At 41.7% G+C, this 21831-nt stretch overlaps 1 protein-coding gene across 1 annotated transcript in view; it reads left to right on the top strand.

Moving 5' to 3' along the window:
* The window catches only part of LOC143816267 (uncharacterized), a 657854-nt gene that overhangs the window by 368480 nt on the left and 267543 nt on the right, over positions 1–21831 (top strand). Inside the window, exons 39-40 of the mRNA XM_077296442.1 lie at positions 2242–2381; positions 12034–12109. Of these exons, the coding sequence (XP_077152557.1) occupies positions 2242–2381; positions 12034–12109 (216 nt within the window). The remainder of the gene's footprint in view (positions 1–2241; positions 2382–12033; positions 12110–21831) is intronic.

Raw genomic sequence — 21831 nt, 5'->3', positions numbered from 1 at the left:
ATGCTGCTGCAAGATGCTGTAGTAGCCATGCTGGTTCAGTATGCCTTTAATTTTGAATAAATCCCCAACAGTGTCACCAGCAAAGCACCCGCACACCATCACACCTCCTCCTCCATGCTTCACAATGGGAACCAGGCATGTAGAGTCCATCCGTTCACCTTTTCTGCTTCGCACAAAGACACGGTGGTTGGAACCAAAGATCTCAAATTTGGACTCATCAGACCAAAGCACAGATTTCCACTGGTCTAATGTCCATTCCTTGTGGTCTTTAGCCCAAACAAGTCTCTTCTGCTTGTTGCCTGTCCTTAGCAGTGGTTTCTTAGCAGCTATTTTACCATGAAGGCCTGCTGCACAAAGTCTCCTCTTAACAGTTGTTGTAGAGATGTATCTGCTGCTAGAACTCTGTGTGGCATTGACCTGGTCTCTAATCTGAGCTGTTGTTAACCTGCGATTTCTGAGGCTGGGGACTTGGATAAACTTATCCTCAGAAGCAGAGGTGACTCTTTGTCTTCCTTTCCTGAGGCGGTCCCCATGTGAGCCAGTTTCTTTGTAGCGCTTGATGGTTTTTGCCACTGCACTTGGGGACACTTTCAAAGTTTTCCCAATTTTTGAGACTGACTGACCTTCATTTCTTAAAGTAATGATGGCCACTCATTTGTCTTTACTTAGCTGCTTTTTTCTTGCCATAATACAAATTCTAACAGTCTATTCAGTAGGACTATCAGCTGTGTATCCACCAGACTTCTGCACAACACAACTGATGGTCCCAACCCCATTTATAAGGCAAGAAATCCCACTTATTAAACCTGACAAGGCACACCTGTGAAGTGAAAACCATTCCCGGTGACTACCTCTTGAAGCTCATCAAGAGAATGCCAAGAGTGTGCAAAGCAGTCATTAAAGAAAAGGTGGCTACTTTGAAGAACGTAGAATATAAGACATAATTTCAGTTGTTTCACACTTTATTGTTAAGTATATAATTACACATTTGTTAATTCATAGTTTTGATGCCTTCAGTGTGAATGTGCAATTTTCATAGTCATGAAAATACAGAAAATCTTTAAATGAGAAGGTGTGTCCAAATTTTTGGTCTGTACTGTATATTATAAAATAGGCGTTCCCATCACCCCGACGCACGTCTCGCCGTCAACTTCTTCCAGGGGCATCAAGAAGGATGGTGGAAGAAGCTGATGATGAAAAGTGCATTGGGGTGGGGGGGTGCTTATTCTATCCTATTTGCCTGACCAGTGGCATTGTGACAAACCTCTATTACAGGTATTATTGCCTCTTTATTCTTACCACCGTGCTACATGGTTATACATAGATGACTTATTTACAATGGAGACTAATCGTGACCATGGTGACAGGTTATGACATTTGATATTGGGCTACATTGCTCTTTTCTCCTGATATCAATTTTCTTACATATGACTACATAGTCCTTTTTCTTAGTTGTTTCTATAGATTGGTGTCAGTTTATACAGTTACACTTGGGATTAGATTCTTCTGTATTTGGTATATTTAGCAGCAATGTAATGTCACTATTATTATTATTATTATTTATTTATATAGCACCATTAATTCTACGGTGCAGTACATGAGAAAGGGGTTACGTACAGAGTTATAGATATTGTTTACAGTAAACAAATTTACAGTGACAGGCTGGTACAGAGGGGAGAGGACCCTGTCCTTGCGGACTTACATTCTGTGGGATAATGGGAAGAGACAGAAGGTCGGGGGTGTGGCAGCTCTGGTGGTGGTGAGGCGGAAGCTATGGTGGTGGTGAGGCGGCAGCTCTGGTGATGGTGAGGCAGCAGCTTGGGTGGTGGTGAGGCGGCAGCTCGGGTGGTGGTGAGGCGGCGGAATGGTTATTGCAGGCACTAGTAACATGACTTCCAAATTGTATGTCTGATACTATAAAGTGGGAGGTGACTGGACCCTGACAATTATATATTATCCCTCTGAAATAATTTTGCTCACCCATATAGCGATTTATTGACAGCATAGATTGGTGTCCCCCCTACTGGGCACTCTGTTATATGTTATATTTTATACTCTACCTTGTTTTTAGTGATTTAAATAAAGATTTATTAATTTTTAACTTTATGGTTCTCTTCATTCGGCTAAAAATAATGTTAATCCGAACTCTAGTGTATGCAATATTTTCCTTGGGCATATAGAAGTGGTTGTTTTTTCTGTATAAAACTAACATAATGTATTTTCATTAAATTAAATTTGCAGGCAGAGAAGCATTCAATAAAACAATATGGGATGGCTTTGTCCTCAACACAGATCATCTAGCGTGGCTTCCTTCTGAGACATGGGAAGAATTAAAAGCATTATCTGCTATTTCGGTGGACTTGAAGAATTTAACTATGCAGGTAGAGTAGCAAAGTTTCTGAAATATATAAGGAACATAAAGAAGTTCTAATAAAATGTATGTGTGTGTGTATATACAGTATACATATATCTATAATATAATTGAACATGTAGGCTTCTGTCTGAAGCTTTGATGCTTGAGCAGTGTGGTGCAGGAGTCAGCACATGCACATTGAACACTATGGCGCCATTTTATTGAAGACTCTCTTTAGTTAAAATGGCGCCATAGTGCATATGCTGCTAACGCTATCCCCTTTTTCAGCTGGATGTGCATTCTTGGATGCATATGCAGCAAAAGTGTATTACAGTGCACAAACTTGCCGGTCCATGCACCACAATACACGCAACTAGGAGCTTGGCAGTGACATCATACACCCCCGTCGCTTGGATGCTGAGGCCATCTGCTGGCTTCAGAAGAAGATGACGTGCTGCAGCAGAAAGGTGAGTAGGAGTGTTTATTGTTTTTTTTCTATGTATTGAACAAGAGCAGCGCAGCCATGATGGGGGAGTATATACCAGGATGGGGTACATATACCGGGTGAAACATATACCGGGTGAAGCATATACCAGGATGGAAGACATATACCGAGGACAGCATATACCAGGGTGGGGGACCAAGATGGGGGTCATACACCAGGATGGGGAACTATATACCAGTATAGAATGGGGGACATACATCAGGGTGGAGAAGCATATACCAGGTTGGAGGAGCATATACCAGGATGCGGGAGCATATACCAGGATGTGGGGCATATACCAGGATGGGGAGCATATCCCAGGATAGGGGGGAGTATATAGCAGGATGGGGGGAGTATATACCATGATGGAGACATACAGTGGGTACAGAAAGTTTTCAGACCCCTTTAAATTTGTCACTCTTTGTTTCTTTGCATCCATTTGCTAAATTCATTTTTTTCACATTAATGTACACTCTGCACCCCATCTTGACACATGCTGTCCATTTCCTTATGATCCTCCTTGAGATGGTTCTACTCCTTCATTGGAGTTCAGCTGTGATTAATTAAACTGATTGGAATTTATTTGGAAAGGCACACACCTGTCTATATAAGACCTCACAGCTCACAGTGCATTTCAGACAAAATGAGAATCATGAGGTCAAAGGAACTGGCCAAGGAGCTCAGAGACAGAATTGTGGCAAGGCACAGATCTGGCCAAGGTTACAACAGAATTTGTGCAGTACTCAAGGTTCCTAAGGGCACAGTGGCCTCCATAATTCTTAAATGGAAGAAATTTGGGACCACTAGAAATTTTCCTAGACCTAGCTTTCCTGCCAAACTGAGCAACTGTGAGAAAAGAGCCTTCATGAGAGAGGTAAAGAATTACCCCAAAATCACTGTGGCTGAGCTCCAGAGATGCAGTAGGGAGATCGGAGAAAGTTCCACAAAGTCAACTATCACTGCATCCTTCCACCACTTGGGTATTTATGGCAGAGTGGCCCATCGGAAGCCTCTCCTCAGTGCAAGACATATAAAAGCCCGGAAAGCGTTTGCTAAAAAACACATGAAGGACTCCCAGACTATGAGAAATAAGAATATCTGGTCTGATGAGACGAAGATAGACCTTTTTGGTGATAATTCTAAGTGGTATGTGTGGAGGAAACCAGGCACTGCTCATCCCAACAGTGAAACGTGGTGGCAGCATCATGCTGTGGGGGTGTTTTTCAGCTGCAGGGACAAGATGACTGGTTGTCATTGAAGGGAACATGAATGCGGCCAAGTACAGAGATATCCTGGATGGAAACCTCTTCCAGAGTGCTCTGGACCTTAGACTTGGCTGAAGATTCACCTTCCAACAAGACAATGACCCTAAGCACATAGCTAAAATAACAAAGGAGTGGCATCAGAACAACTCTGTGACCATTCTTGACTGGCCCAGCCAGAGCCCTGACCTAAACCCAATTGAGCATCTCTGGAGAGACCTGAAAATGGCTGTCCACCAACGTTCCTCATCCAATCTGATGAAACTGGAGAGGATCTGCAAGGAAGAATGGCAGAGGATCCCCAAATCCAGATGTGAAAAACTTGTTGCATCATTCCCAAGAAGACTCATGGCTGTACTAGCTCAAAAGGGTGCTGCTACTCAATACTGAGCAAAGGGACTGAATACTTATGACCATGTGATATTTCAGTTTTTCTTTTGTAAAAAATTTGCAAAAAATACTACATTTCTGTTTTTTTTCAGTCAAAATGGGGTGCAGAGTATACATTAATGAGAAAAAAAAATATTTTTTTTGAATTTACCAAATGCAATGAAACAAAGAGTTAAAAATTTAAAGAGGTATGAATACTTTCTGTACCCTCTGTATGCAAGGATGGGGACATATACAGGGATGGGGCATATACCAGGATGGTGGGAGCATATACCAGGATAGTGGGACATATACCTGGATGGAGGGACATATACCAGGATGGGGAGTATATACCAGGGTGGGGGAGCATATACCAGGGTGAAGAGCATATACCAGGGTGAAGAGCATATACCAGGATGGAGGAGCATATACCAGGATGGTGGGAGTATATACTAGGATGGAGGGATATATACCATGATGGGGAGCATATACGAGTGTGGGGGAGCATGTACCAGGATGGGGGAGCATGCGTCAGGATGCAGACATATACCAGGATGGAAACATAAAAAAGAGAGGGTATATACCAGGATGGGGGCTTATACCAGAATGGAGGGACATATACCAAGATGGTGGAGCACATACCTAGATAGGGGAGCATATACCTGGATGGGGGAGCATATACCAGAATGTGGGACAAATACCAGGATGTGGGAGCATATACCAGGATAGGTTGGGGGACATTTACCAGGATGGTGATGCATATGCCGCATGGGGGAACATATACCATGAAGAGGGAGCATACACTAGGATGGGTGAACATATACCAGAATGGGGACATATACAAAGATGGAGGACCATATACCTGGATGGAGGGACATATACCAGGAATGAGGGACATATACCAGGATGGTGGAGCACATACCTGGATAGGAGAGCATGCAGTAGGGAAAAAATAATTTAGTAAGCCACCAATTGTGCAAGTTCTCCCACTTAAAAAGATGAGTGAGGCCTGTAATTGACATCATAGGTAGACCACAACTATGAGAGTCAAAAAGAGAAAACAATCCAGAAAATCACCTTGTGTGATTTGGCAAGATTTATTTTTCAAATTATGGTGGAAAATAAGTATTTGGTCATTAACAAGAGATCTCAATATTTTGTTATATATCTTTTGTTGGCAATGATAGTGGTCAAACGTTTTCTGTAAGTCTTCACAAGGTTGGCACACACTGTTGGTGGTATGTTGGCTGATTACTCTATGCAGATCTCCTCTAGAGCAGTGGTGTTTTGTGCCTGTCGCTGGGTAACACGGACTTTCAACTCCCTCTAAAGGTTTTCTATGGGGTTGAGATCTGGAGACTGGCTAGGCCACACCAGGAACTTCATATGCTTCTTATGGAGCCACTCCTCTGTTGCCCTGGCGGTGTGCTTGGGAACATTATCATGCTGAAAGACCTATCCACGTTTCATCTTCAATGCCCTTGCTATTGGAAGGAGGTTTGCACTCAAAATCTCACGATACATGGCCCCATTCATTCTTTCATGTACCCGGATCAGTCGTCCTGGCCCCTTTGCAGAGAAACAGCCCCAAATCATGATGTTGCTACCCCCATGCTTCACAGTAGGTATGGTGTTCTTTGGATGCAACTCAGCATTCTGTCTTATCCAAACATGACAAGTTTTGTTTCTACCAGTCTTACTTTGGTTTCATCAGACCATATGACATTCTCCCAATACTCTTCTGGATAATCCAAATGCTCTCTAGCAAACTTCAGATGGGCCCAGACATGTATTGGCTTAAGCAGGTGGACACGTCTGGCACTGCAAGATCTGAGTCCCAGGCAGCATAGTGTGTTACTGATGGTAGCCTTTGTTACGGTGTTCCCAGCTCTATGCAGGTCATTCACTTGGTCCCCCATGTAGTTCTGGGATTTTTGCTCACCATTCTTGTGATCATTTTGACCCCACAGGGTGAGATCTCCTGCGGAGCCGCAGATCGAGGGAGATTATCAGTGGTCTTGTATGTCTTCCATTTTCTTATTATTGCTCCCACAGTTCATCACACCAAGCTGCTTGCCTATTGCAGATTCAGTCTTCCCAGCCTGGTGCAGGGCTACAATTCACCATAGTGGAGTTTGGAGTGTGACTGTTTGAGGATGTGGACAGGTGTCTTTTATACTGATAAGAAGTTCAAACGGGTGCAATTACTACAGGTAATGAGTGGAGGACAGAGGAGCCTCTTATAGAAGAAGTTACAGGTCGATGAGAACCAGAAATCTTGCATGTTTTTAGGTGACCAAAAAATATTTTCAGAAAATTTTTTTTATATAACGGAATAAGTGAGGAAACACAATAAAATAAGAGGGGAAGGGGAAGGAAAGGTATAAATTGCATGGGGAATACAAGGAATAAAGCTAGAGAACTCGAACAATCATTCATTGCATATAAGCCAAGCCTTAACCAAATAATTATTTTCCACCATATTTTGCAGAATAAATCTTGCCAAATCACACAAGGTGATTTTCTGGAGGATATCTTGTGGGCTCCAAATAGCAGATATGTAAATTGGATATTCTATGTATAAAAGTAGAAAAATGCATTAGTATATCAAAAACTGAGCAGATAATAAATAAATGCAAATATAGAATGGATATGGGAAAAATTGGAAAATAACAAATAATAGAAAAAAACCAAAAAATAATAATACGAACACACAGAAAATGCAGCACTTTTAGCTATGGTGCATATAAATGTACTACGAATTTAGCAAAAAAAAATACATTATAGATATTTATCATAAGCCATGTAACATATGACATATATCATAGACATCGCGGTAATAAATGGCAGTTTTTGTACAAAACTTGTCCTTGTCACATTATTGATAGACCTGTCTAGTTCTCTGCAGTTATTTGAGGATTTTAAACATTTCCTACGAAACACTAGACTCTAATGTGAACATAATTCTCAATGGAAACAGATCAGCTTTGGCCACTTGTGATGCTAATTTTATCCCTAATTGATCACAAATTGTACAGGAAGTAAAGAGACTGTTGATTGCAATCATGGGAATTTTGCTGATGATGATTTCACAGAGACATCTGATACTTGGTACAGTAGCAGTGCCCCGTAGTGCTAGACTAGACTGTTTGTTAATCAGTGTTTTCCTTTTATTGGCTCATTTGAGCAAGAGTTTAATGCCCAGCAATTTTTTTAAATCGATTATTGCTATTTTTTTTCCATTGGTGAACTATCTTTGGGATTGGCTATCAATATAAGATCAGTAGGTATCCCAAGCACCCTCACTTATCAGCTGTTATTAGCTGCAGCAATGACTAAACAGTTTATGCAATAGCTGCCCTCTGGAGCTAATAACACCTGAGAGGCCACCAAGCAGCCAATAGTCAATCTATATGCGGTTGTCATGACTCGCTCCCAACAGATTATATCAAAACATAAACACCTGCTAAAATATATATCAAATAGAAAGAGAGAAGAATATAATGCTACCTGCAGAGAATACAGGGCAAGCGTTAGAAGAGCTAAAGTCAGTAATGAAGTGAAGCTTGCAAGGGAGACTATAAGAAATAAAAAAGATTTTCAGAGTATGTCAAAAGCAAAAGAAAAGTCAAAGATGTTACAGGATTTTTACAGAATGAAAAGGATGAAGTGGTCAAAATGATGTTGAGATGGCCGAACTTATAAATTCCTATTTTGCATCTATATTCTCTAAGAAACTAATTGTAACATCAAATGATCTTCACTGTGGTATCAAAGGAATATTAGAATCCACACTATCAATGAACAGAGAGATGGTAAGGAAACATTTAGCTAATTTAAATTAATTTGGATCTCCTAGTCCAGATGAATTACATCCTAGAGTACTGAAAGAGATAGCAGAGGAAACTGCAGAACCACTGGCCAGAATCTTTGAAAAATCCTGGAGAACAGGAGAAGTTCCAGAACATTGGAGAAGGGCTAATGTCCCTTTCTTCAAAAAAGGAAAGAAGATGGAGTCATGAAATTATAAGCCAATGAGCCTTAATTCTATACCAGGAAAAATCTTTGAACAAATTATTAAACAGCATGTATGCAGGTATCTGGATAAGAATGCAGTAATTAACCAGAACCAGCATGGGTTTGTTGCAAAAAAGTCATGCCAGGCTAATCTAATTTCCTTCTGTGATGGAATCACTAATTAGGTGGATAAGGGAAATGCGATAGATATAGTATATCTCAATTTTAGCAAAGTGTTTGATAAAGTTTCTCATACTATCTTTATTGATAAAATTACCAAGTTTGGCATTGATAAGGCTACGGATAGGTGGATTCACAACTGGCTAAGTGATTGGACTTAGTGATTGGTAATAAATGGTTGCACATCAAATTGGAAGAGTGTTTCAAGTGGGGTACCACAAGGCTCTGTCTTGGCCCCAGTGTTGTTCAATATTTTCATAAATAATCTAGATAAGGCAACTGAAGTTAAATGTATCAAATTTGCAAATGATGCAAAGCTTGATGGCATAGCTAACACTAGAGAAGACAGAGAAAGGTTTCAGAAGGATTTAGATAAGCTTGATGTCATGTCGGACGCTGTTCATTCTAGGGCGTTCGACAGACAGCGGTAATTCCGCTTTTGTCCACTATGCGCTCAGTGGCGTCGGCTAGATTTTGTCTAGCTGGTCCGGGGTTAATTTAGCTGGTGCTCGGATTGGAAGCTGGGCCAAGCCCACTGCCTTTAAATAGTTCTTCTGAACATTGGGCGTCGCCGATTATAGCTTCTGTCTAGTGCTTGGTTATCTCGGTCTGGATTGGTGAGCTAGGAGTTGGAGTATCGTATCTGGTGGTCTATTTCCCTTTGTCTTATTTACTCCTTCCTATATTTGTATTTGTTTTGCCCTGTGCACTTATTGTGTATTCCTGAGTGACTGCGGCTTGGTTCATATTTTCAGTTATCCTTGTCTGTGCTAACTGTGGGTATTGGTGTATTGTCTCTTCACTGGGTGGTGGGTGGTTGGTTTCAGCCTAGGGTTGAAACAGGAGATAGGGTGAGGGTGGAGACCTAGACATGCACACCATCAGTGTAAACTCTAGGAAGAGGGTCAGTCAGGATTTCCCTAGTCTGAGGGAAATTGCAGGGGCCCGGGTTATTAGCTCTTGCCCACCTAGGCTTCCCGTGACACTTGAAGAATTCTGTAGATGTAATTTTCATTTTTCTTGCACAGAGGTAAAATCTTTAATTCCTTCCTGTTAAATAACATTCTATTAGTCGCTGTCCATTGTTCAAGCTGTTTTGAAATAATACTTTGAAGAATATCATCTGCCTTCCATCTTTATCAGCAGCGCAGATTTTTACACATACTGTACATCGGGGTTCACCAGTCTGCTAAATGATACAGAGTCGAATGTGCTGTGGTGGTGTGTATGTATGGTGAGTGCCCAGCCAAAATGTGAGCTGTAGCTGGGACAGAGACATGTCAGAATCTCTCTCTGAATGGAGATTGTATGGGTCAGTGAGGAAATCTGAGCAGTATGTTTTGGAGCTGCAGGTAAATGTGTGGAAATTGCAGACTGGTCATAGAATCATAGAAAGGTAGAGTTGGAACAGATCTCATGGGTCATCTGGGCTAACCCCCTGCTCAATGCAGGATTCACGAAATCATCTCAGACAGATCAGTGTGAACTGTGCCCAGAGTTGAATACTTCTGTTTGGTGCTGGAGGCTGCTAGAGCTCAGGCTGAAAGTGATACAGAGATTGGTGGGATTGTGCCTTTTTTTGCTCTGGGAGAAAGAACTGTAACTTGTTTTGGTATGCCCACACTGACATACATGTGCCTGCTACATGAACTTTTTATTTTCTGCTATACTTTAGTGCCAAAAAAAGGCTGTTTTGATTTTGAATTCCTCGGAGTTTTATAAAGCAATAAAACTGCACGTTTTGACTAAACTGCATTACACTGAAAGATAACAGTTAACAAGTGTTTATAATAATTTTTTTGTGTAAACAGGCTGCCAATCGCCCGATGATTGAGCTGAAAGCATGTTTAGTGAGTGAAATGATGTTTTGCACATTGCAAAAGATCATAGTTCTTAGCGCTGCATCATTTTGTGTAAACAGGACTCACGCTGACGAGAACAGATACAACCACATTGAGTGATCTATTACAGATTGCTTAGTGTGCTTCTATCACTGCGTTCTAACTGTGTAAGCAGGCTATGGAATGACCACCAACCGATTAAGTTTTACAGATCGATGGTTGTTTACTGCTGCCGATTGCTCAATGTTATTCGAACCTTAAGCTGGAGTCACACTAAACGACTTACCAACAATCACGACCAGCGATACGACCTGGCCGTGATCGTTGGTAAGTCGTTGTGTGGTCGCTGGGCAGCTGTCACACAGACAGCTCTCTCCAGCGACCAACGATCAGGGGAACGACTTTGGCAGTGTTGAAACTGTCTTCAGCGATGCCGAAGTCCCCCTGCAGCACCCGGGTAACCAGGGTAAACATCGGGTTACTAAGTGCAGGGCCGCGCTTAGTAACCCAATATATACCCTGGTTACCATTGTAAAAGTAAAAAGAAAAAAACACTACATACTCACATTCTGATGTCTGTCACGTCCCCCGCCGGTGTCCACAGGGTTAAAACTGCTTTCGGCAAGAGCGCTGCTAATGCACGCGCTGCTGCCGAGAGCTTCCCTGCACTGAATGTGTCAGCGCTGGCAGTAACAGCAGTGACGTCACCGCTGTGCTCTGCTTTACGGCCGGTGCTGACACAGTCAGTGCAGGGAAGCTCTCGGCAGCAGCGTGTGCATTAGCAGCGCTCCTGCCGAAAGCAGTTTTAACCCTGTGGACGCCGGGGGACGTGACAGACATCAGAATGTGAGTATGTACTGTTTTTTTTTTTACTTTTACAATGGTAACCAGGGTAAATATCAGGTTTCTAAGCGCGGCCCTGCGCTTAGTAACCCGATATTTACCCTGGTTACAAGTGAACACATCGCTGGATCGGCGTCACACACGCCGATCCAGCGATGACAGCGGGTGATCAGCGACCAAAAAATGGTCCTGATCATTCCCAAATGACCAATGATCTCCCAGCAGGGGCCTGATCGTTGGTTGCTGTCACACATAACGAGATCGTTAGCGGGATCGTTGTTACATCACCAAAAGCGTGACGTTGCAACAATATCGTTAACGATATCGTTATGTGTGACTCAGCCTTTACTGTCCATTAAGATAATAGATCTATCGCCAATCTGGGCTGGTTAACACCTCATACTGGCACCATAGCATTCTATATTCTAATGGTATTAGAATATAATCTTCCTACATCACCTGAGAACTGAACTTACAGTGCTATAGATCCTTATGGTTTTGAAAGTTCCTTTTAATTGTACTGTGGTTGGTTTGGGTTTTACACGACGTAACAAGACAGTTAAACATCGGTATAATTCTCCTGTCTAAATGAAGCTTTAGAATTTATTTACTATTTTGGTACTAAATAACTGTAGCTATTATATTTGTATTTGTGGTCTTTTTTAAAAACGTTATTCCTTTCAGATTGCAGAAAATCATTCAGAGTGGGAGAAATGGTACAGAATGCAGAGAATGGAATGCTCAGATATTGACATTTCAGGTAAGTGTTAATTAGAGAAAAGGGTTTTAGCACATGCGCGCCAAAACCTTGACTTAATTCATAGCAGTTCACTTATTTTCTAGCAAGAGCATGATATGCGTGATTCTAAAACTTCAATTAGTTATAAAAAAACTAAACTTAGGTGTGGTGATTTGCAACCACATACAGAATACTTTCCTGATCATAAACAGTGGTAATTAAGTAGTATAAAGAGTATCATATTCCTCAAAGAAGCAATGATAACCCAACACTGATATTACTGACATTTCTCAATTTCCATTAAAGGCATAACAATCAAAAAGCCTATAGAAAAGCACGGCTACATGTAAATGATAATCATAGGAGTATTACAAAGCTGGGCAATATAAAATCAGGCGCAAAGGAGGATACCAGAGTGCAGAGTTCTGCAGTGTGAAACGTTTAATAGCCAAAGATGGAGTCAAGACTAAAGAAAGGACCCAGAGACAGATAATATAAAGAGTGAGAGGAAAATAATAATACTAAATAATAATAATCTATATTTATATAGCTCCAACATATTCCGCAGCGCTTTACAGTTTAACAGTTTCAAAACACAAGTCATTAGTAGCAACGTTAACAATACAATAATTAAAGCAAAATTAGATGACCCTGCCCATGAGAGCTTACAATCTACAATGAGGTGGGGAGATACAAAGTACAGGTGTGTATTTACAATGATGTATTTACAATGATGGTCCAGCCATCTTGAGGGAGTGGGGGATAGATGGGGCTAGTGAATGGGCTACACATGCACACTTCCACATAAAATGACTTTGATTAGTGAGCGTAATAGGCCGCTCTGAACAAATGTGTTTTGAGGTAGCGCCTAAAACTATGCAAATTGTGGATAGTCCTAATTTCTTGGGGTAGAGCATTCCAGAGGATTGGCACAACACGGGAGAAGTCTTGGAGTCGGTAGTGGGAGGTACGAATTAGTGCAGAGGTTAGTCGAAAGTCATCTGCAGAGTGCAATGGAAAAGTCAGAAAGAGGTAAAAGAAGGGAGAAAAGTAAAGGCTAGGGTTGGAAAGTAGTAAGCAAGTACAAGTAAAATGGATTTTTTTTTAAACTTTTGTTCTACTGACCTATTAAATGGATATTGGTAAGAGAATTGTTTTTTTTTACAATATTCTCCTTCACACTCACTTTTCTCTGCATTTTTAAAATAACAATCAATAAGCCTGTAGAAAAGCACAAGTGAAGACAAATGATAATCATAGGTTAATTAAAATGCAGGCACAACAGAGGGTAGATCAGAATGCAGTCATTAATGAATGACTGGAGAGAGTTGGAAAGAGATGTGAGAGGAAGAGAAGAGAAAAAATACTGGTAGAGTAGGTGAATAGGAAGGAGGTAGAATAAAACAGATCTTCTCTAACTTTTGTTCTATTTACTTACTAAATAGCTATTGGTAATACATCCTGTATTTTTCAGACTATAAGACACACTTTTTTCCTCCAAAATTTTGGAGAAAAATGGGGGGGTGTCTTATAGTAAGGATGCATCTGCTGTGGTTGTGGATGGAGAAGTGGGTAGGGGAGCAGCGGCATATGAGTGGGTCAGAGAAGGCAGGAGCCAGATGCTGTAGCTAACACCTTTGCCTTCTGTTAAAGAAAATTAATTTTCACTGATCCCCATGCCCATAATCCCTCCCACCTCTGTGTACTGAAGCCAGCACCGAGAGGTGGAAGCGACATCCATGGGAATGGACAGCAGTGAATATTCATTCTCTTTAATAGCGGGCACACATGATCGCCCACTCGCTGCAGAAAGCCAGCGGCTGCAGCTAAGAGTGTGTCCACCATTAAAGAAGATAAATATTCACTTTCAAAGTCCCAGGCGTGGAGAGCAGTGAGTATTCTGGCAGCTCACCTCAGCATGTAAGCAGTACATGACATGACTGCCATGCACTGTTTACAAGCTAAAATCAGCTGCTCGCATCAGAAAATGACTCTGCAATGGAGCGGAGGGAAGGTACACAGAATGGTTTTTGTTTTTATTTGTGCAGGGTGATAGTTGCCATATACTGTATATACTCGAGTATAAGCCAAGAATTTCAGCCCATTTTTTTTAGGCTGAAATCGCCCCTCTCGGCTTATACTCGAGTCATTCCCAGGGGTCGGCAGGGGAGGTGAAGCAGCAGCTGTGTAATCATACTCACCTGCTCCTGGCGTGGTCCCTGTACGTCTATGGTTCCCCGGCGCTATCAGATTCTTCCTGTAGTGAGCGGTCACATGGTACCGCTCATTACAGCTATGAATATGGACCCGACTCCACTCCCATAGGGGTGGAGCCGCATATTCATTACTGTAATGAGCAGTACCATGTGACCGCTCAATATGGGAAGAAGCTGCCGGTGCCGGGGAACAGACCGACTGGGACCATGCCAGGAGCTGGTGAGTATAATGCAGTGCGTGATATTCACCTGCTCCCCATTCCAACGCCGCCGGCCGCCGCTGTGTCTACTCTGTCCCCTGCACTGACACTCAGGTCAGAGGGCGCGATGACGCGATTAGTGTGCATGCCGCCCTCTGCCTGAACAGTCAGTGCAGAGGATGGGGAAGACTCAGAGGCGGCAGGCGGCATTGGAACGGGGAACAGGTGAATATAGCAAGTGCCGGGGGTCTGAGCGACGAGAGCTGAGTATGTGATTTTTTTTTTTTTATCGCAACAACAGCATATGGGGCAAATGTCTACATGGAGCATCTTATGGGGCATAATCAATGTTTATGCAGCTTTATATGGGGCAAATGTCTACATGGAGCATCTTATGGGGCATAATCAATGTTTGTGCAGCTATATATGGGGCAAATGTCTACATGGAGCATCTTATGGGGCATAATCAATGTTTGTGCAGCTTTATACGGGGCAAATGTCTACATGGAGCATCTTATGGGGCATAATCAATGTTCGTGGAGCTTTATATGGGGCAAATGTCTACATGGAGCATCTTATGGGGCATAACCAATGTTTGTGCAGCTTTATATGGGGCAAATATATTTATGGAGCATCTTATGTGACCATAATCCACATTTGTGCAGCATTATATGGGGCAAATGTCTGTATAGAGCATCTTATGGGGCCATAATCCGCATTTGTGCAGCATTATATGGGGCATATTTTAATATGAAGCATCTTATGGGGCCCATCAAACTTTATGGAGCATTATATGGGGCTTCTGATTCAATATGGATATTCAAAAACACTTAATTAATTTTACTTTTATTGATATCTATTTGTTTTTTTGACATTTACCGGTAGCTGCTGCATTTTTCACCCTAGGCTTATACTTGAGTCATTAAGTTTTCCCAGTTTTTTGTGGCAAAATTAGGGGTCTCGGCTTATACTGGGGTCGGCTTATACTCAAGTATATATGGTATATCAGGATGGTATGGGGGGTCCATGTATACCAGGATGGGGATGAGGGTCCATGTATACCTGGATGGAGATTATAGGGCCATGTATACTAGGATAGGGATGGGGCCATGTATACCAGGATGGGAATGAGGGGGCCGTGTATATCAGGATGGAGGTAAGAGGGCCATGTATACCAGGATGATGATGAGGGGCACATGTACAAAATGTTCCAAATTGTTATGCAAATTATATTTTTCTCGGATTTTCCTAAATGGTCAGTGCAAATGACTTTCAGTCTAATAAAAGTCATCACCTGTTAGAGTAAACATCGAATTTTATTGAAGAAACCTCCCAATGATAACTGTATAATCTCCAAAATTAATAAAAACTCAAAATGCACTGTTCCAAATTATTAGGCACAGTAGAATTTCTAAACATTTGATATGTTTTAAAGAACTGAAAATGCTCATTTGTTGATTTTGCAACATTAGGAGGTCACATTCACTGAACAAAAAAGCTATTTAACTCCAAAACTTCCTAACAGGCCAAGTTACATGTTAACATAGGAACCTTTCTTTGATATCACATTCATAATTCTTGCATCCACTGAACTTGTGAGTTTTTGGAGAGTTTCTGCTTTTATTTCTTTGTATGAAGTTAGAATAGCCTCCCAGAGCTGCTGTTTTGATGTGAACGGCCTCCCACCCTCATAGATCTTTTGCTTGATGTTAGTCCAAAGGTTCTCTATAGTTGAGGTCAGGGGAAGATGGTGGCCACACCATGAGTTTATCTCCTTTTATGCTCGTAGCAGCCAATGACTCAGAGGTATTCTTTGCAGCATGAGATGGTACATTGTCATGCATGAAGGTGATTTTGCTCCTGAAGGCACGTTTCTGCTTTTAATACCATGGAAGAAAGTTGTCAGTCAGAAACTCTATATACTTTGCAGAGGTCATTTTCACACCTTCAGGAACCTTAAAGGGTCCTACCAGCTGTTTCTCCATGATTCCAGCCCAAAACATGACTCCTCCACCTCCTTGCTGACGTCGCAGCCTTGTTGGGACATGGTGGCCATCCACCAAACATCCATTACTTCATCCATCTGGACCATCCAGGGTTGCTTGACACTCATCAGTAAACAAGACTGTTTGAAAATTAGTCTTCATGTATGTCTGGGCCCACTGCCACCGTTTCTGCTTGTGAACACTGTTTAGGGGTGGCCGACTAGTAGGTTTATGAGCCAAAGCAAGCCTTTGAAGGATCCTACACCTTGAGGTTCGAGGGACTCCAGAGGCACAAGCAGCTTCAAATATTGTTTGCTGGTTTGCAATGGCTTTTCAGGAGCTGCTCTCTTAATCCGATGAACTTGCCTGGCAGAAACCTTCCTCATTATGCCTTTATCAGCATGAACATGTATGTGCTCAGATTCAGCCACAAATCTCTTAACAGTATGATGATCACGCTTAAGTTTTCAGGAAATATCTAATGTTTTCATCCCTTGACCAAGGCATTACACTATTTGATGCTTTTCGGCAGCAGAGAGATCCTTTTTCTTTCCCATGTTACTTGAAAACTGTGTCCTGCTTAATAATGTGGAACATCATTTTTAAGTAGTTTTCCTTTACTTAGAATCACCTGGAAAACTAATTATCACATTTGTTTAAGATTGATTTCAGTGATCCATTGAGCCCTGAGACACAATATCATCCATGAGTTTATTTGAAAAACAAAACAATTAAATTTTTATGACACTTATATCCAATTTGCATAATTATTTGGAACATGGTGTATACCAGGATGGGGATGAGGGGGCCATGTATACAAGGATGGTGATGATGGGGCATGTATACTTGGATTACAATTTTTGCTTCATTTTTTATCTATTTTCCTCCTCTAAAAGCTAGGGGCATCTTATGGTCCGTTGCATCTTATAGTCCAAAAAATACAGTAATTGTTTTATCAATATTATCCTTCACACACAGGTTTTTTCAGCAATTTTACTTGTAAAAATAACACACAGTTAAAAATGGTTTAGTGGCATTTTTTGTTTGGCAATATTTTGTACACAGTTAGAGAAGGTTATATAAATATGCAACAGCAAAACTGCTTAAAGTAAGCATTCTGTTTTGTCAGGAAAAACACCTACAGTGGCCTGCAAAAGTATTCACTCCCCTTGGCTTTTTTTACCTATTTTGTTACATTACAACCTGTGTTTAAATATTTTTGTAATTTGTTTGTGTGTGGTTCATCAGCACTAAATAGTCTAAGTTGGTGAAGTGAGAAAAATATAGGCATAAATTACATTTATGGGATCAAATAACTAAAAAATGTGCAAATATATTTATACCTTTTGCAATGAAGCCCCTAAAAATTTCTGGTGCAAACAGTTACCTTCATAAGTCACATGCTTAGTGAAATGGTGAATGTTTGTCAGTATATACACACATTTTCTGAAAGGCCACAGAGGCTGAAAAACCATAAAGAAAGAGGCACCACTAACCAAACTACACCATAAAGACCAAGGAGATCTCCAAACAAGTCAGGTACAAAGTTGTAGAGAATTAGAAGCCAGGGTCAGGTTCTAAAAAAAAAAATATCCCAATCTCTGATGATCCTTTGGAGCACCAGCAAATCCATTATCATCAAATGGAAAGAACATGGTACCACAACAAACCTGCCAAGAGAGGGCTGCCCACCAAAACTCTCAGCCCGGGCAAGGAGGGAATAAATCAGAGAGGCAGCACACAGACCAAAGGTAACCCTGAAGGAGCTGCAGAGTTCCCATGGAGAGACTGGAGTATCTGTACATACGACCACAATAACCCATACACTCCATAGAGGTGGCCTGTATGGAAAAGAGGGCAGAAAAAAGCATTTACTTGTACATAAAAATTGTAAGGCTTGTTTTGAGTTTGCCAATAGACATATAGAACAATGGAAAAAATTGGAGTCCAGCTCAATAGGACTGGATTTTCCTTTTCTTTTCTTTTTCAAAAGAAAATATAGTGCATACAAAAAAATTTGTAAGACTGCTTAATGCAGTCAAAACCCACCAACTGGGTCATGTCAACCATGCACATTTTTCTTTTCTATGCACTATATTTTCTTTTGATAAATAAAACAAAAGGAAAATCCAGTCCTGTTGAGCTGTTCTCCAATTTTATCTATTATCCTTGACGTGAGGTCAGGGCGAGGCCAATGTCTGAGCCCCAGGTGGATGAGCATAGAGCAACTGGGTGAGCTGTAATCAAGTTTTTATAATAGACATATGGAACACTCCTCAAATCTATGGAGGAAGGTGCTGTTTTCAGATGAGACCAAAATTGAACTTTTTGGCCACTAAGATAAATGCTAAGTCTAGTGCCAAGCCAACACAGCTCATCATCCCAATAACACCATCCCCACAGTGAAATGTGGGTGGTGCCAGCATCATGCTGTGAGGATGTTTTTCGGCAGCAGGGACAGAGAAAATTGTCCGACTTGAAGGGAAGATGTATGGTGTGAAATACAGGGATATTCTTGAGCAAAACCTGTTTCAGTATGTCAGTGATTTCAGACTGGGACGGAGGTTCACTTTCCAACAAGACAATGACCCAAAGCATACTGATAAAGCAACATTCGAAAGGTCAGACTTGAAGATTGCTGTTAACCAGAAGAAACCATCTAACTTGAAGGAACTGGAGCAGTTCTGCCTTGAAAAATTGGCAAAAATCCCAGTTGCAAGATGTGGAAAGCTCATAGAGACTTATCCAAAGTGACTTGCCGCTGTAAGAACCGCAAAAGGAGGCTTTAAAAGTACTGATTTTAGGAGGGTGAATAGTTATGCACACTGAAGTTTTTAGTTATTTTGTCCTATTTGTTGTTTGCTTCACAATGAAAACAAAACTAAATGTTCATAGTTGTAGGCATGTTCTTTACATGAACTGGTGCACATCCTAAAAAAAAATCCAGTGAAATTTCAGGTTGTGAGGTATCAAAACACAAAATATGTTAAGTGGGGTGAATACTTTTGAAAGCAACTGTATGACCTCAAAAACACTGAACTTCAAAAAGCTTTGTATGTAGTGTTTTTTTATGTTTCAACATGGACTGTAGTATAACATTTGGCTGCAGCATTTTTGAGCAAAAAAAAAAAATCCAAATATGCTGTGGTTGAAACCATCCTAATTATAATCTTTAAGGATAATCTTTTCTGATTAAAATTTTAACTACATTACTAAAAAAGGGTATTTTGGTTATGCGGCGCCCCAGGGTCCTGGTCCTCGCAGTGGTATTGTTTTCCTCTCGGGGGGAGTGATGCTAGGTTTGGAGGCAAGGAAGGATAACTGCATCCAGGTATCACAAACATGCAACACACATTCACACTCCAGGCCACCAGGGGGAGCGTTTGCTCCTATTTATTAGGTCACTCCCTATATCTATATATATAATTGTCTAAGGGTTTTTCTGTCTGTCTGTCTGTCTGTCTGTCCTGGAAATCCCGCATCTCTGATTGGTCGAGGCCGCCAGGCCTCGACCAATCAGCAACGAGCACAGCATGGCGACGATGATGTCATAAAGGTTGCCTCGACCAATCAGCGACGGGCACAGTCTGCCGCGAATTCGCCTCGACCAATCAGCGACGGGCACAGTATCGACGTAGATGTCATAATGGTTGCCATGGCGACGATGATGTCATAAAGGTTGCCTCGACCAATCAGCGACGGGCACAGTCTGCCGCGAATTCTGGAATCATCATTGTCCATATACTACTGGGACAAGCATATTCTAGAATACCCGATGCATTAGAATCGGGCCACAGTCTAGTATATATATATATATATATATATATATATATATATATATATATATATATAACTGGTAGTCTGTACAGAAAGTCAGTCAGTTCCAGACAGAAGTGGGTTGCTGGCTGAGCTCAGTTAGTTCTAGACAGTAGTCTGAGGAGGACAGAGGGTCCACGGAGCTGTGCATGCCCTCAGAGCTGCAGCTCCCAGAAAGAGACATTGAAAGGCAGAATTGTATTGCAGCGAGCGTGAAGGAAGTCGAAGCAAAGAAAAGGATACCAGAAGGGGACCAGCCCTGCTCAGGCTGCCTCCTTCTGAGGCGCAAAATTCATGTAGCCGGAACACCGAGGGAGTAAGGACCTCTACGCCTTATTTCAGAGACCGGCAGGACAGCTAATTGCAGGTTACCTGTCCGCACCTACACCCAGAAGGCACGGTGACACCCACAGAGCCGGGTTGTCTAAGAGACCCTATAAACAGGCTCCAGTCACCAGTCATATGGGTTTTGTCCTATCCTATATGGGGGACAGAGAGAGAGAAACATCGCATCTGTGAGACCCTTATGTGAAGCCATAGGCAGTAAGGGACTACACCACTGCAGCGCAAGGGAAGGCTACTGATTTCCACCTGGACAAGGGGACTCAGGACTTGCCTCCAAACCGGCCAGACTCTGCCTACCCTGTGGTCTGGTGCTATGGACTGTGGATGCTGAAGTGTTCAATAAAGGTAAAGAGACTGCAACCTTGTGTCCTCGTTCTTCTCTGTGCCTCTCACCATCCACCGTCTACACACTAGGAAGCCCTGGGGACATACTTCACATAGGGGAAAGTATACCATCTAGCTGCCATAACATCACCCCAGCGGACCCCTTAAAGCAGCGTCGGTCACCCTGACCGAATACCACAGGTGGCGTCACGAACATAAACTTTATCCCTTTAAAGACCTTTCCCTTTTACATGGGCATCCAGGGCCACGGACCAGGTCACAGCCTCCGTGACATCTCCCTGTGAAACAGCAGGACCCGGTACCGAGTACCCCTTTCCCGCGGGACGACTCAGTTACCCTACATTGCAGGTTATATCTACAGTATCTTAGAACACTATTTCACGAGAATATAGAAATGTGTAGAGAGATTTGAAACCAGCTCATCTAAAGCGGACCTCGGTGTGCAGAAGCAAAGAAAAATGTGTGGCTCCACGTGCAGTCCATAGAAAGAAAAAGTATTCTAACTTCAAAAAATCCAAATGTTTATTGTCAAATCTTTAAAATTTGATTACAAAAAAATGGATCTACATGGTGACCTCAAGGCAATTTGTTTCAAACTCTTCAGGCATCCTTTCTCAAAGCTAGAGAAAGGTATAGTCACCATGTAGACCCATTTTTTTTTAAATCAACTTTGAAAGATTTTTCGATAAACCTTTGGATTTTTTGAAGCTGGAATACTTTTTCTTTACATGAGAATATGGCTATGCAGACAGGCAGGTTCAGCATTAGGGAAAAGGGCAAAAATGACAACTACCCAAGACTCCAAACCCACAAAGGGCTCTCAACCTTTATAAGCC

This window comes from Ranitomeya variabilis, chromosome 3 (assembly GCF_051348905.1).
Source record: "Ranitomeya variabilis isolate aRanVar5 chromosome 3, aRanVar5.hap1, whole genome shotgun sequence".
Taxonomy (NCBI): domain Eukaryota; kingdom Metazoa; phylum Chordata; class Amphibia; order Anura; family Dendrobatidae; genus Ranitomeya; species Ranitomeya variabilis.
Note: the sequence above shows the minus strand (reverse complement) of the source record. Positions and strands in the feature narration are given on the sequence as shown.